Source organism: Dipodomys merriami, unplaced genomic scaffold (assembly GCF_024711535.1).
Source record: "Dipodomys merriami isolate MVZ:Mamm:240054 unplaced genomic scaffold, mDipMer1.0.p SCAF_102, whole genome shotgun sequence".
Taxonomy (NCBI): domain Eukaryota; kingdom Metazoa; phylum Chordata; class Mammalia; order Rodentia; family Heteromyidae; genus Dipodomys; species Dipodomys merriami.
Genome location: NW_027202294.1, coordinates 3,294,210 through 3,307,711, shown reverse-complemented (window position 1 = coordinate 3,307,711; position 13,502 = coordinate 3,294,210). Strand labels below are relative to the sequence as shown.

Below are 13,502 nucleotides of genomic sequence, written 5' to 3'. Positions count from 1 at the left end.
GAATTTGAGGAAGGATCTAGGAGTCTTCATTTTATTTTATTTTATTTTTTATTTTTTTTTATTTTTGGGTCCGGTCGTGGGGCCTGAAATCTGGGCCTGGGCGCTGTCCCTCAGCTCTTCAGCTCAAGGCTAGCGCTCTACCACTTGAGCCATCGCACCACTTACGGCTTTTTTCTTTCTGCTTATGTGATCCTGAGGAATCGAACCCAGGCCTTATGCATGCAAGGCAAGCGCTCTACCACTGAGCCACCTTCCCAGCCCACTAAGTCTTCATTTTAATAAACGCTAGGAAGTGAAAAAAGATGACCTGCAGGGCCGGGAATGTGGCTTAGTAGTAGAGTGCTTGCCTAGCATGCATGAAGCACTGGGTTCAATTCCTCAGTATCATATACACAAGCTGCAAGTGGTACTGTGGCTCAGGTGGCAGAGTGTTAGCCTTGAGCAAAAGAGCTCAGAGACAGTGCCCACAACCAGAGTTCAAGCCCTAGGACTGGCCAAAAAAAAAAAGAAAAGACCTGCAGATCATGTCAATTATTTTCAAATGATGACTTTGATTTCTTCTGATATTTTAGTCCCAACTTCAACATAAATGGAGAAGAGACTAGTGCTTGAAGAATCCTTTTGTTCTGGTAAAGATGAACGTTTACTGCTCTCTCGAAAGGTGGAAAGGTCTGGAGTCTTTTGAAAAGTATAGCCACACATATCTTCTTAGACCTTGTAGCCAAGCTGCTGCAAAGCTGTTCTTGGGTAAGAACCTGGGGTGGGGGTAGTTCCTCCAGGGCCTGCTTTCTTGGGGGTCTCTCCCAGACTGGCTGGAGCCAGGCCTGTCTAATTCCCACAGTAATCATTGCCAGCCGTTGGCTGTTTCTAGGCCTCATCCAGCATCTGTAATGTGGAAGTCAGCCATTCCTTCCAGATGCACACCACCAGATTAGTCTTACCTTTAAGAACATGAATTTCACATTCCTCCTAGAATGATGTGTTTTCAGAAAGCCTGTTAGGAGTTTCCAGTAGGGAGACCTGGTGAGGTTCTAAATCAGAGAGAGAACCAGTCTTGCTTCTCCTTCCTGGTAGACCCTCCCCCACCTCCAATGGCATGCTTCAGAATGGAGAGGAGAAGCTAACAGCCCTGTTCCCTGCTCACTACACAAATACATTCCACTCCATACCTGCTTTAAACTCCCAGCATTAAGATTAGTCCAAAGTGTGTTCAGGAATCCCAAGAACTTAGAAGGTAGACTGGAGGAAATCCCTAGATTCTGCATACGGACTCTGGGAGCCACTGTTGATGTACCCAGCTAATGACTTGAAACAAGAGTATAGGATTGATAATTGTGTTCAAATGGTTAAGAACCTACAATCCCTAAGAATCATTAACTCCCATTTTCTGCATGGAACACAGGAAATGTTTCTTTTCTCCATTTTCCCCAACTTTAACCCTGTTATACTAAAATCCTTGGTTTAAAAAAAAAATCTTGAGAGCTCAGGAAGGGCCTGGCCAAGCAGGCAGGGTAGGATTGCATCTGCAAGCCTGTCCTCAAGGCTGACAATGCGTGTGTCATACATTGTTGTAAGGGGCAGCTTTGGTCCTCCAGAAGCTTCCTCTACATCGGATGGATTTGAGAAGACACTAAACTCACCAGTCTCCTGCAGCCCAAGGACTCAGGCTGCAAATATGGCCCACATACCTGACTTGGGCCTTCCCAAGGCTGCCTGAAGTGCCAGAGGGAGGGTGAGCCCTTGGTACCTCCTTGAAGTACAAACCAACTTCCTGTTTGTGCTTGTGGGTGGGACTTTTATGAGTCTAAAGAAGCCTAGCCATGCCCTGTGGGGGGCCAGGACTAGCAGCCAGCTCACGTGGGTGGTATACACCTACATAAGAAGGGGGAGGTACTGGTTCTGCTTGGGCAAACTGAAGCCCAAATCTTCTTTGGGAGTTGCGGGGGTGGGGAGGGGGACTGTTTTGGTGAAATTAGAGCCCTAATTGTCTGCTCCTAGGGGTTTTCCCTGTCTTTCTTGGAGGAGAACCGGATTGGTCTCCTCGCCGCGGAGAAAAGGGTGGCAGAGTCGAGTCCTAGAGCTGCTCAGGGGAGCTGGTAGCTTAGCTTTCGGCCACGTGCCGCGCGTCCCTTCCCTAGTCGAAAGGCAAGTCCGATGAGCTGTGAAGTCAAAGGACAGCCTCGGTGTCGAGCTACTTTGGAGCTGGGTACTCAGCAGGCTCGGCAGCGGGAGTGTTGGGCGCAGACCCCTCCCCTCCCCGGGCTGGGGGCGCGGTCTCGGCTGCCCCGCCCCGCTGCACCGAGTCGGGCCGGGCTGGCGCTGGGAGTCGGGAGCCGGGAACAGCCGGGGCGCCGGAGTTTTCGGGGAGAGAAAGTGAGCGCGCTGGAGCGGGACCCTGGCCGGGGCGCGGCGGCACTGGGTGAGTGTGTGAGTGGGGGGCCCGACCGGAGTGCAGAAACTTGCCTTTCGGAAATCCCCGTTCCGGGCCAACTTTTCGTGTCTGGAGAAGCTGGGGGTTGGAGCGAGGAGGGAGTCCCCACTTGGTGGAGCACAGCGGGGAGGCTGAACAGCCCAGCGACCGGGGAAACTTGTACGGCTAGACCGCCATGCACGCGTGCACTGTGCCCTCGCACGCCTTTGGGACCCACGTGCTCTAGAAAAAGACGCGCCTCGTGAGGGACCCCCACCCTCCCAGCTGCAGGGTTCCCGGCCGCGCAGCCCCCGGCGGGCTGGGCTCCGGGAGGCCACCCCGTGACTGCCGGCCGGGGCGGGCCGGGTGGGACGCGTCTCCGGTTCCTACTTCCCGGCTGCCTGCTTGCAGGTGTAGACCAAGAGGTAAACAGAGGCGCAGGGCACGTGATTGGTCTGCAGTTTGGTGAACTGTGGGATCCCAATCCCATCACAGGTCAGGGAACCCCTTTCCCAGGCCAGGACGAATGTGCTTGGTCCGGTGCAGGGCTGTATTCCATTTTAAGCCTGAAGCAGTGTTAAAACTCTCCCAGGAATGGGAACACTACGCCCCCTGGAGCCGGAGTGGCTAGAGAGGCCCAGAGACTGTTGGGCTGGGGTGAGGTTTCTTGTGCTCCTTGTCTTCCAGCTCCGGAGCCCGCTTACCTGAAGGTATTCGGAGGGAGGCCTCTGATAGCAGTAGACAGCTGCCCCTATCCCTCGCCCCCAGCGTAGGGAGCAGCTGCCTATGAATCCCCTTCCTGCCACCAGCCACCTCCATCCCTGGCAGGACCAGGAGCTCCTCCTCCCAGTGTAGCACCAGGAGCCCACCAATGTAAGAGGGGCCCTCTCCCCTCCCCAAAGGGAATACATACGAGTAAATACTCCTCAGTAACCGAGGGGGTCAAGGAAGATTACCCGCCCCCCACCCCCATGAGGGAGCTGTAGCCCAGCTTCTCTTCTAGTCTCACCCCGCCCCCATTCCTGTCCCCTCCCCCTCCCCATGCTGAGCCCAGCTGCTGCTGGAGCTTCTGGGCAGGCTGCCAGAAAGGGGAGGAGGCTTTTGGTGCCCTAGGAGGCAGAGATCAGGGCAAGGCCAGAGATGAGGGTCTCCACTGGGGAGAGAGATTCTGTCTGCCCTTGTGAGGCTGAGGGTCTGGAATTGAGCCTGAGTGTGGCTGGGCTATGTTTCCCTTTCCAGGGAAAAAGAAAGAAAAACAACCCTTTCCATAGAGCTAAAAATAGAGCTGAGAGCCGGCCAGGCTGTGGCCTGGAAGGGGGGGGAATGCTCCTTCCTGGGGCTGAGCCCAGCTCTGGCAGTCCTTGAGCCTCAGGGGGAGGCTACTGGGGAGGGAGGCTGGCCTTGCCCAGGGGTACAGGCATTAGCTGACCTGACCAGGTCACTGAAAATCTCTCAGGGAAAATGTGATAATTTGTGAAATGTGTGTGTGTGTGTGTGTGTGTGTGTGTGTGTGTGTGTGTGTGTGTGGTTACCTATGAGGCAGTGTTTGAAAAGAGGGCTGAGACTTGCCTATTTAAAATGGTTCTTAAAGACCTAACAGTTGTGAAAGAGGGCACAACAGGCGTGCACCAGCGAGTGACTGTGAGATTTGGCCTAGGAGATTACGGAATGAAGGAACTTGGAATCACGTGATGGATGAGACTGATTGTGGCTGCCTTGAGACAGAATGTGGGAAAGGTCGAGTGGGTGTTAAGATTGTGCTGTTTTCGAGAGGGTTGGAATATTTGTGATTCTGGGAAAGACAATGGGATGCTGTCTGCTGTGTAGGTTTGGACCACTCACCCGAGATTGTTGGGGTGATGCTCCTCTCTGAGCACTGACCTCTCTTCTAGCAGATGACTGGGAGGTCAGGCTGGGGAGATCTGAGGCGATCCAAGGACAGGCCTGGGCTTGCGGGCTGAGGGCACCCGGCTCGGAGAGGGATGAGGGTGCCCGGAGTGGTAAAGGGGGTGTGTGTGTGGGGGGGAGCTGATATGTGGTTCCCGGGACCGCCAGGTGGCGCCGCCTGAGCAAACCTAGAGTGCTGCTTCCAAGCCTGGGGGTGGGGCAGGCAGCTACAGCTCCTCGGCCCCGACTTGTGCGGGGTTGCGGGGCGTCGGTAGCCGGAGAGGGGGAAACCGACCCTCGGCCGGCCGCCTCTCTGGACTCGGAGGCTGGAGTGGGTCTGGCCGGGGAGGCTTCGTTTAAAGAAGGGGAGGGGAGGAGCGAGCGCCGCCGCGCCTCGGCCTTTTGTGTTTCAACAATGACCAGCTGCTGCTGGCCCCTGGGCCCCAGCTCGGGCAGAGGGTGACCCGCCCTCCGAGTCCCGATCCGATCCGAGCGCCCCGATACATGAGCACCGGGCCTGGCAGGGAAGGGGCCCCGGGCGCCGCCGTGCCAGCCCCCTGCGTGCGCCCCGGCCGACACGCGTGACGTGGGGTGCTTGCGCGTGTCCGCGCCCCGGGGCGGGGACGCCCCGCAGACCCTCCCCCGCGCCGCGCGCGCCGCCCACTCGGGCCGGGCGGGGGCTGGCCGGGGCAGGGGGCACCGCGGAGGCGGGGCCGGGTCGGGCCAGGCCGCGCTCGCTTCCCCCTCGGAGTGTGGCCGCGCGCGGGCTGGAGCGGGCGGCGCGCCTGTGGAACGCTCGGGGCGGCCCAGGGCTGAGCATGGAGCAACGCGGTGGAGGTGAGGGGGCTGGGGCTTGGGGGCGCCTCCACTTCTACACGATGCGGTCCCATCGGGAAGCGGCGTTCCACGAGCCCCCCTGCTTCATGAAAAGGGGGTGGACTCTTGGGGGTCGGGGAAAGTGGGGGGGGGGGGGGAAGCGGCTTCCTGTTGCGGAATAAGAACTCGTGATTCCAGGCTGGCCTCCGGAGTTTGGGGGAGAGACTTTCCCCAACTCTCCAGTTCCTCACCCTGAGGTCTGTGAGAGTTGGGACCTGGGCCAGGCTCCTTTCTGGCTCTGGCTGAGTCCCCCACTCCCCCTGCCCACCACGGGGGAGGGGAGGGCTTTCCTGTACCAGAGTGATTCCTCAGGGAGTGCTGGGGAGAGCCAGGGGTTCCCTTTTCCCACAGCCACCAACGCATTCTCAAAATGGAGCCGCTTGCCCCTCCTCTCTCCCGGCTCTTGGAGCAGGAGCCAGAGCCTGGCAGGCTAGGCCTGGCCTTCCAGATGCCTTGTTCTCCAGGCCCAGCTTTATATCCGTCTGAATTTAGGGGCCCTTAGCCGAATTCAGCCACCACGGCTTCTGGGTTTCCCTCTGGCTCCTCCTGCCTGAGCTTCCAGGCCTCTCTTTGTCTCTTGTCTTTGGGTTCCTGTCTTTCCGAGAGTCTGTCTGCAGCTGCCCTTTTCCATTTGGCTCTCACTTTCTGTGCTCTCTAAAGTGCGTAAGAGTACCCAAGAATGCCAGCCCCTTCCCCTGTTTGCCCCATGCCCTGGAGTAGTGTTCCCTATCAGCTTTATTCAGAGCCAGGACCCCTTACAGAGGCCCGGGTACCCTACCCCAGGTCCCAGCAACTCCTCCCTCAGTCTGGATCTGCTTTTCTCAAGTGTCTTTTAACACTTGGGTGGACTGAATGGAAGTACAGGCAAAAAGGGGAACAGATGGGGCTCACCTGCCCATCCCCCAGAGTAAAAAAAGCCAGCCTTCCACTCACCCAGGTGGCCTTGTATGCCTCTCAGCCCCCCTTCTCCCATAAACACTTGTACAGATTCCTCCGTACATATTTGCACACACCTTCTGTTCACACTGTAAGATATACATATCAGAGTTTACACATAAACTCACGTGCATGAATTTACTGTTACATCACACTTTTTTTCCTTTTTTGGGGCAGGGTCCGGTCGCGGCGCCTGAACTCTAGGCCTAGGCGCTGTCCCTCAGCTCTTCTGCTCAAGGCTAGTGATCTACGACTTGAGCCACAGCGCCACTTCCGGCTTTTTTCTTTTTGCTTATGTGGTGCTGAGGAGTCGAACCCAGGGCCTCATGCATGCAAGGCAAGTGCTCTACCACTGAGCCACCTTCCCAGCCCCTCTTTCTTTCTTTCTTTCTTTCTTTCTTTCTTTCTTTCTTTCTTTCTTTCTTTCTTTCTTTCTTTCTTTCTTTTTGTTGGTTGTGGGGCTTGAACTCTGGGCCTGGGTGCTGTCCCTCAGCTCTTCAGCTCAAGGCTAGCGCTCCAGCCACAGAACCACTTCCTGTTTTCTGGTGGTTTATTGGAGATAAGAGTCTCATGGGCTTTCCTATCCCGGCTGGCTTTGAATGGCAATCCTCGGATCTCAGCCTTCTGAGTACTCAGCTAGGATTATAGGCATGAGCCACCAGTACCTGACTCACATTTTTTTTTTAGTCATGGTCACCATCACACACAACAAATGTACTTAGAACATACATATTTAGAATTTTGTCATACTTTTTAAAAGCGATTGCTCCTTTACACATGGTCTTGTAAAATCTACACATCAGAATTCATATGTATGTGTGTATGAATGTACTGGCACTTCTATCCCAACATACATACACTCCCTCAGGCTTACACACACATTTGCATGTACATACACTGTGTTCATTTTCAGGCTCCTGTGCATATACTCACAAAAGTATGTAAATGTACACAGTCCACTCCCATGAAATTCTCTGTCCACTTCTTGGCCCTTTCTCTGCATGATGACTTCAGCAGATGCCTAAGTCCTGGTCATCAGCTGCCTCAGAACTGGGAGGGAGTTCCGGGTGGAGGCCTGCTGTCCCCTTCCAGGAAGGCGCAAGGCCAGGGGAGGAGGAGCCCTCTTGTCTGAGATCCAAGCCAGTGAGATCTTGGAGCAGCTGCTGAGGTGGTGGTGGGCTCCTGCCTGCATCCCTTAGGGGCTACTCTGGGAAGCAGCCTTGCAGGATGGTTTTACTGGAGGTCAGTAGCAGGTCAGGGCCTGTGCAGGCTCCTGCAGACCCAACTGATTGGGTGGGCAAAGCCAGGAATTGTCATGGAAACAAGCAGAAGCCTGCATCCTCTGAGAGACTGGAGACCCCCAAGGGCACTTAGGGGCTCCTTAAGAGCTGCGGGGTTCTTGTTGGGCCAGCTCCACCCTTGCCGCCTCTCTGTCTGGGAGAAACTGAGGCCCAGAAATTGGAGACAGAGCACTGCCTGGCCTTGGCTCTTTGTTCCCTAATTACCATCCGAGTTGGTGATTGCATCCCTAACATTACCTCTGCCCACCTAGACTGCCCTGTAATGAGGCTACCTGTCCCAAAAGAGTCGGGACCTGTGCTGGGAACCTGTAGCTAGGTCTCCCTGCCTAACCTGAGTCCTAACCTCTGTTGAGGGTGCAAGTTTGGGCTTGGGTCTGGGTCTCCACTGCCAAGTTGCCTTGAATAACTACCCAGGCTTCCATACCCTTATTACCTCTGCTTGGTGGAGTCAGTCCTCAGCCCTGTTCAGACCACAACTGGGCAGTGTGGTCTGGGGCCCAGAGAGAATTGAGATTCATGCCAGTCCCCTTGGAGGGGAATTTTTGAGAGAGATTGGGGCTTGTTACTGATGTTGGGGTGTTGGGCCTGGGGACAGGAGAGGTGTTTGTATAGGTGGGACTCTGACAACACTTCCCTCCCTGCTCATAGGTTGCCCCAGAGGCCCCTGGCCAGGCCTGAGCCGCTGCCACCATGGCCATTGTTCACACTCTGCCAGTCCCACTGGAGCCCACTCCTGAGGCTGCCACTGTCCCGCAAGCTCCAACCATGGGCAGCGTGAGCAGTCTCATCTCGGGCCGGCCCTGCCCGGGGGGACCAGCTCCTTCTCGCCACCACACTGCTCCTGGGCCCACATTCTTCCGCCAGCAGGATGGACTGCTACGGGGTGGCTATGAGGTGCAGGAGCCACTCTGCCCAGCCGTGCCTCCCAGAAAGACTGTCCCTGCCACAAGCTTCACTTACATCAATGAAGACTTTCGGACAGAGTCACCTCCTAGCCCCAGCAGTGACATTGAAGACACCCGAGAGCAGCGGGCACACAATGCCCACCTCCGGGGACCCCCACCCAAGCTCATCCCTGTCTCTGGAAAGCTGGAGAAGGTAAGGCCTGGCCCCTTTTGGGGGACCTAGGTGGAACCAGTTGTCCCCTGGGAAACTGGAATTTGTAAGTTTAGATACAGGAAAGATTATGGACTCTAGATTCACCAGCCCTGGGTTCTAATCACCTATGTACCTCACACTGGCTGTGTGACCTCAGGGAAACCATTTAAACTATCTAAGCCCCCCCCCCCCACTGTTTGTTTTTTTTTTGTATATAGTCATAGTAGTAGTCTAGCCTTTGTAGGCTAGTATTGAGAATTAAATAATCACGCTTAGCATAGTACTAGTACCTAGCAAGTACTCAGTAAATATTAGTAGCTTAAATTATTACAACACTGGAGCTTGAACTCAGGGCCTTGAGCTCTCCCTTAGTTTTTTACTCATCACTCAAGACTGGCACTCTGCTACTTGAGCCACCTCTCCACTGCTGGCTTTTGCTGTTTATTAAGAGTCTCCCAGACTTTTCTGCCCTGGCTGCTTTAAACTGCAATCCTCCTGAGTTGCTAAAGTTATATATAATACCAGTTATATATGATCTACAGGAGCTGGGAAGGTGGCTCAGTGGTAGAGCACTTGCCTTGCATTCATGAGGCCCTGGGTTCGATTCCTCAGCACCACATAAGCAAAAAGAAAAAAGCCAGAAGTGGCGCTGTGGCTCAAGTAGTAGAGTGCTAGCCTTGAGCTGAAGAGCTGAGGGACAGCGCCCAGGCCCAGAGTTCAGGCCCCACATATATATATATATATATATAAAATCTACAAAAGTAAGTGTGTGTGTGTGTGTGTGTGTGTGTGCATGCCTGCTGTTCCTGGGACTTGTTACTGGACACTGTCCCTTAGTGTTTTTTATCCAAGGCTAGGACTCTTAACACTTGAGCCACAGCTCTACTTCTGGCTTTTTGATGTTTTTTTTGTTTGTTTTTTTTTTTTGGGTCTAGTTGTGGGGCCTGAACTCTGGGCCTGGGCACTGTCCCTCAGCTCTTCAGCTCAAGGCTAGCGCACTACCACTTGAGCCACAGCGCCACTTCCGGCTTTTTTTCTTTTTGCTTATGTGGTGCTGAGGAATCGAACCCAGGGCCTCAGGCATGCAAGGCAAGCACTCTACCACTGAGCCAACTTCCCAGCCCCTGGCTTTTTGATGGTTAATTGAAGATAAGAGTCTCACAGCAGGTAGTTCTGCCCAGGCTGGCTTTGAACCATGATCCTTAGATCAGCCTCCTGATTAGTTAGGATTACAGGTGTGAGCCACCAGTGCCCAGCTAGCCTGCAGCTTTTAACTTTAGACAAAGTCTTTAAGTTTGCCAAGCCTCTATTTCTTCCTCATGTGTAATTTGGAGATCATGATAATATTTTGCTTGTATATGACTGTTACAATGCTTACAAACAGACCTTTTGAATTGTTGGACATAAAATTGAGGAGGCCCTCTGCCAATGATAGCAATTACTTCTGGGGTTGGGGACCCCAGATTTGGGGGGTGGGTGGGCAGGGAATAAGTATGGTGGCTTTGAAAGCAGGTCATTCTCAATGTCTCATGGCACCCTGTTTCAGAACATGGAGAAAATCCTGATTCGCCCAACAGCCTTCAAACCAGTGTTGCCCAAACCTCGAGGGGCACCGACCCTGCCTAGCTTCCTGGGTCCTCGAGCTGCTGGGCTGTCTGGAAGCCAGGGAAGCCTGACACAGCTGTTTGGAGGCCCTGCCTCCTCCTCCTCTTCCTCCTCCTCCTCCTCAGCTGCTGACAAGCCCCTAGCACTGAGTGGCTGGACCAGCGGCTGCCCTTCAGGGACGCTGTCTGACTCTGGCCGAAATTCACTATCCAGCCTACCCACCTACAGCACGGGGGGTGCCGAGCCAGCCACCAGCTCCCCAGGCGTGCACTTCTCCTCCCACGGGCGGGGGGCACTGCCTGGGCCAGCCCGAGGGGCCCCTACTGGGCCATCCCACTCCGACAGTGGCCGCTCCTCCTCCAGCAAGAGCACAGGTTCCTTGGGGGGCCGTGTGCCTGGGGGACTCTTGGGCAGTGGGCCTCGGGCTTCCCCTGATAGTTCCTGTGGGGACCGCTCACCCCCACCGCCACCACCTCCCCCTCCTTCGGATGAAGCCCTTCTGCACTGTGTTCTGGAAGGACAGCTTCGAGACCGGGAGGCAGAGCTGCAGCAGCTGCGAGACGGTCTGGATGAGAGCGAGGGTGCCACAGGCCAGGTGCGGTCAGGGGTAGTACTGGGGGCGGGTGAGGCCCGGGGAATCATGCAAGGCATTTCTATAGGGGACAGAGTGGGTGGGCAATCAGTGTGACATCTATCCCCCCCCCCCAGCCCCCCAGCTGTGTGCCTTGGTCTGAGAGTATAAAGAGTCAAGCCTAGCATTGCCTTGTACCAGGCTTTTGGAGCTCAAGGAAGTTATCTAACCTTACTGATTTTTCTGGTTCCACTTATGAGGATTAAGTCAGGCATAGGGTATGAAGTGTTCAACATACCATGTAAGTGCCTGCTACCGTCACTACTATAGTCACTGGGTTTGTGGATGCTCTCCTTCCCTGAGCCCAGACAGGAGGCCACCAGAGCAATGAGTGCACGGGGGTAGCCAGGGCTGAGGTATGTGGGGATTCTACCTTCTCACCCTAGGAATTCCGGCCAAGGCACTGGCCCCGAGAACGTGAGGACTGCACAGCACAGGCCCAGCAGGCCACACAGAGGGCACAGCGGACTCAGCAGCTGCTGCAGCTGCAGGTGTTCCAGCTGCAGCAGGAGAAGCGGCAATTGCAGGATGATTTTGCACAGCTGCTGCAAGAGCGCGAGCAGCTGGAGCGGCGCTGTGCTACCTTTGAGCGAGAGCAGCGAGAGCTTGGGCCACGGCTAGAGGAGACCAAGTGGGAGGTGAGCTGGACTGTGGGAGGGAGGCAGGCAGGAGAGTCTCTGAGACACACTTAACAAGCTTCCTCAGAGGCTTTATCCTTACTCGTCTCTGAGATGAGCCCCTCTGACCTATCTGGATGAGCGTCTCCTTGTATCCTGTGTTAGGTCTTGTAATGCGAACCCAGGCAGACTGCCTCTTAACACCCAAGACACTCGTGCCTCTTACTTAGACACATGGACACTACCTTAATTGCGCCACCTCCACAACACCTGCCACCACTCATCCCCAGAGCCATGTGGTATTCTTCCCCAGGATTTCATGATTCTTTGATAAGACCAGCTCTGAAAGAAAAAGGTCCAGTTCTGTGTTCTCTTTTTTTTTTATATTCGTTCATTCATTTTGTGCTGATACTGGGGCTTGAACTCGGGGCCTAGATGTTGTACCTTAATCTTTTGTTGCTGTTGTTGTTGTTTAAAGTTGGCAGTCTACCACATGAGCCACAGCTCCACTTCCAGTTGGTTAATTGGAGATAAGAGGCTCAAGGACTTTCCTGCCTAGCCTGGCTTCAAACTGTGATCCTCAGATCTCAGCCTCTTGAATAGCCAGGACTACAGGCTACTGGCTGTATGACTAGATCTGTCACTAGGGTTACGCATCTCCATTTGCATCTCTCTAAAGTGAGGATAGTGATTGCCATTCTTCTGCTTAGCGTGATGCCCAAGGTTCAACCTGCCAGAGAACTCTTCTCACCATCCTTCTTAACCATCTCTCATCCCCAGGTATGCCAGAAGTCAGGTGAAATCTCTCTACTGAAGCAGCAGCTGAAGGAGTCTCAGGCAGAGCTGGTTCAGAAGGGCAGCGAGCTGGTGGCTCTGCGGGTAGCACTGCGGGAGGCCCGGGCTGCCCTGCGTGTCAGTGAGGGCAGGGCCAGGGGCCTGCAGGAGGCAGCCCGAGCCAGGGAGCTCGAGCTGGAGACCTGTTCCCAGGAGCTACAGCGGCACCGCCAGGAGGCTGAGCGACTTCGGGAGAAAGCTGGCCAGTTGGACACAGAGGCAGCTGGGCTCCGGGAGCCTCCTGTGCCACCTGCTGCTGCTGACCCATTCCTCCTGGCAGAGAGTGATGAAGCCAAGGTGCAGCGGGCAGCCGCTGGGGCAGGGGGCAGCCTGAGGGCGCAGGTGGAAAGGCTGCGCACTGAGCTGCAGCGGGAGCGGAGGCGAGGTGAAGAACAGAGGGACAGCTTTGAGGGGGAGCGGATGGCCTGGCAGGCTGAGAAGGAGCAGGTGATCCGGTACCAGAAGCAACTGCAGCACAACTACATCCAGATGTACCGGCGCAACCGGCAGCTGGAACAGGAGCTGCAGCAGCTCAGTCTGGAGTTGGAGGCCCGTGAGCTTGCTGACCTGGGCCTGGCTGAGCCCACCCCCTGCATCTGCCTGGAGGAGATCACTGCCACAGAAATCTAGAGCTTCATCTCCACAAGGAGCACAGCCCAAGAAGGTGGGAGCCATAGGTCCACTCAGGCCCCCACGGAGCATCCCCCAACTTGAGTCCCAGAGCCAGTCCTCCACACCCCAGCCCCATGTAGGCCCTTTGGACCTCTGCCAAGCATTAACGTGGCCCTGTGACTTGGAGAGCCAAGATCACACCCCTTGAAGGCCTGTGCTCATTGCTACCCAGAAGCTCCTACCTACTCTGCCCATTTCACTCCCCAGATGCTGCCAATGCCACTGCTAGCCATTGTCCTATTTGCCTGCCCACCCTAGCCAGGGGAGCTAGGAAGAGGAAGGGGCTCCCTCATCTCCACATTCCCTTCACTCCCAAAGCCAGAGAGAGCCAGATGGCACCAGCTGCTCCCGATGTGCCTGCCCCTATCCTGCCCATGTTGGGGAACAGGGCTGGGACTGGGGGCTGACCCCCCTATCCCAGCTCTGAAATCCTTGTTCTGGGCTAAGGGGGCTGAAGTCAGACCAAAGGAAGAACTCAGCAATGTCTTGTTTATTTGTGTTTGTGACCAAGCAGACCCACCCAACACCCAGGTTTATGGCCTCGTTTTCACTTGTATATTTTTCACACTGTAAATTTCTTGTACAAACCCAAAGAAAAAAAATTAAAAAAAATTTTGTTTTTAAAAAAGGTGAAC

General features: G+C 55.1%; 1 protein-coding gene across 2 annotated transcripts; it reads left to right on the top strand.

Annotated features, from left to right (window-relative positions):
- The first annotated feature begins 2,313 nt into the window (after positions 1 to 2,313).
- Positions 2,314 to 13,501, top strand: Lzts2 (leucine zipper tumor suppressor 2). 2 transcript variants are annotated; one of them, XM_069995021.1, is made up of 5 exons: positions 2,314 to 2,419; positions 8,059 to 8,508; positions 10,055 to 10,708; positions 11,131 to 11,382; positions 12,142 to 13,501. In XM_069995021.1, the coding sequence occupies exons 2-5, from the start codon at positions 8,101 to 8,103 to the stop codon at positions 12,823 to 12,825; spliced, it is 1,998 nt and encodes a 665-aa protein (XP_069851122.1). In that variant the 5' UTR covers positions 2,314 to 2,419; positions 8,059 to 8,100; the 3' UTR covers positions 12,826 to 13,501. The 2 variants fall into 2 exon arrangements, with proteins under 2 accessions (XP_069851122.1, XP_069851127.1); XM_069995026.1 differs by lacking the exon at positions 2,314 to 2,419 and adding an exon at positions 5,025 to 5,134.
- Position 13,502: the final 1 nt, after the last annotated feature.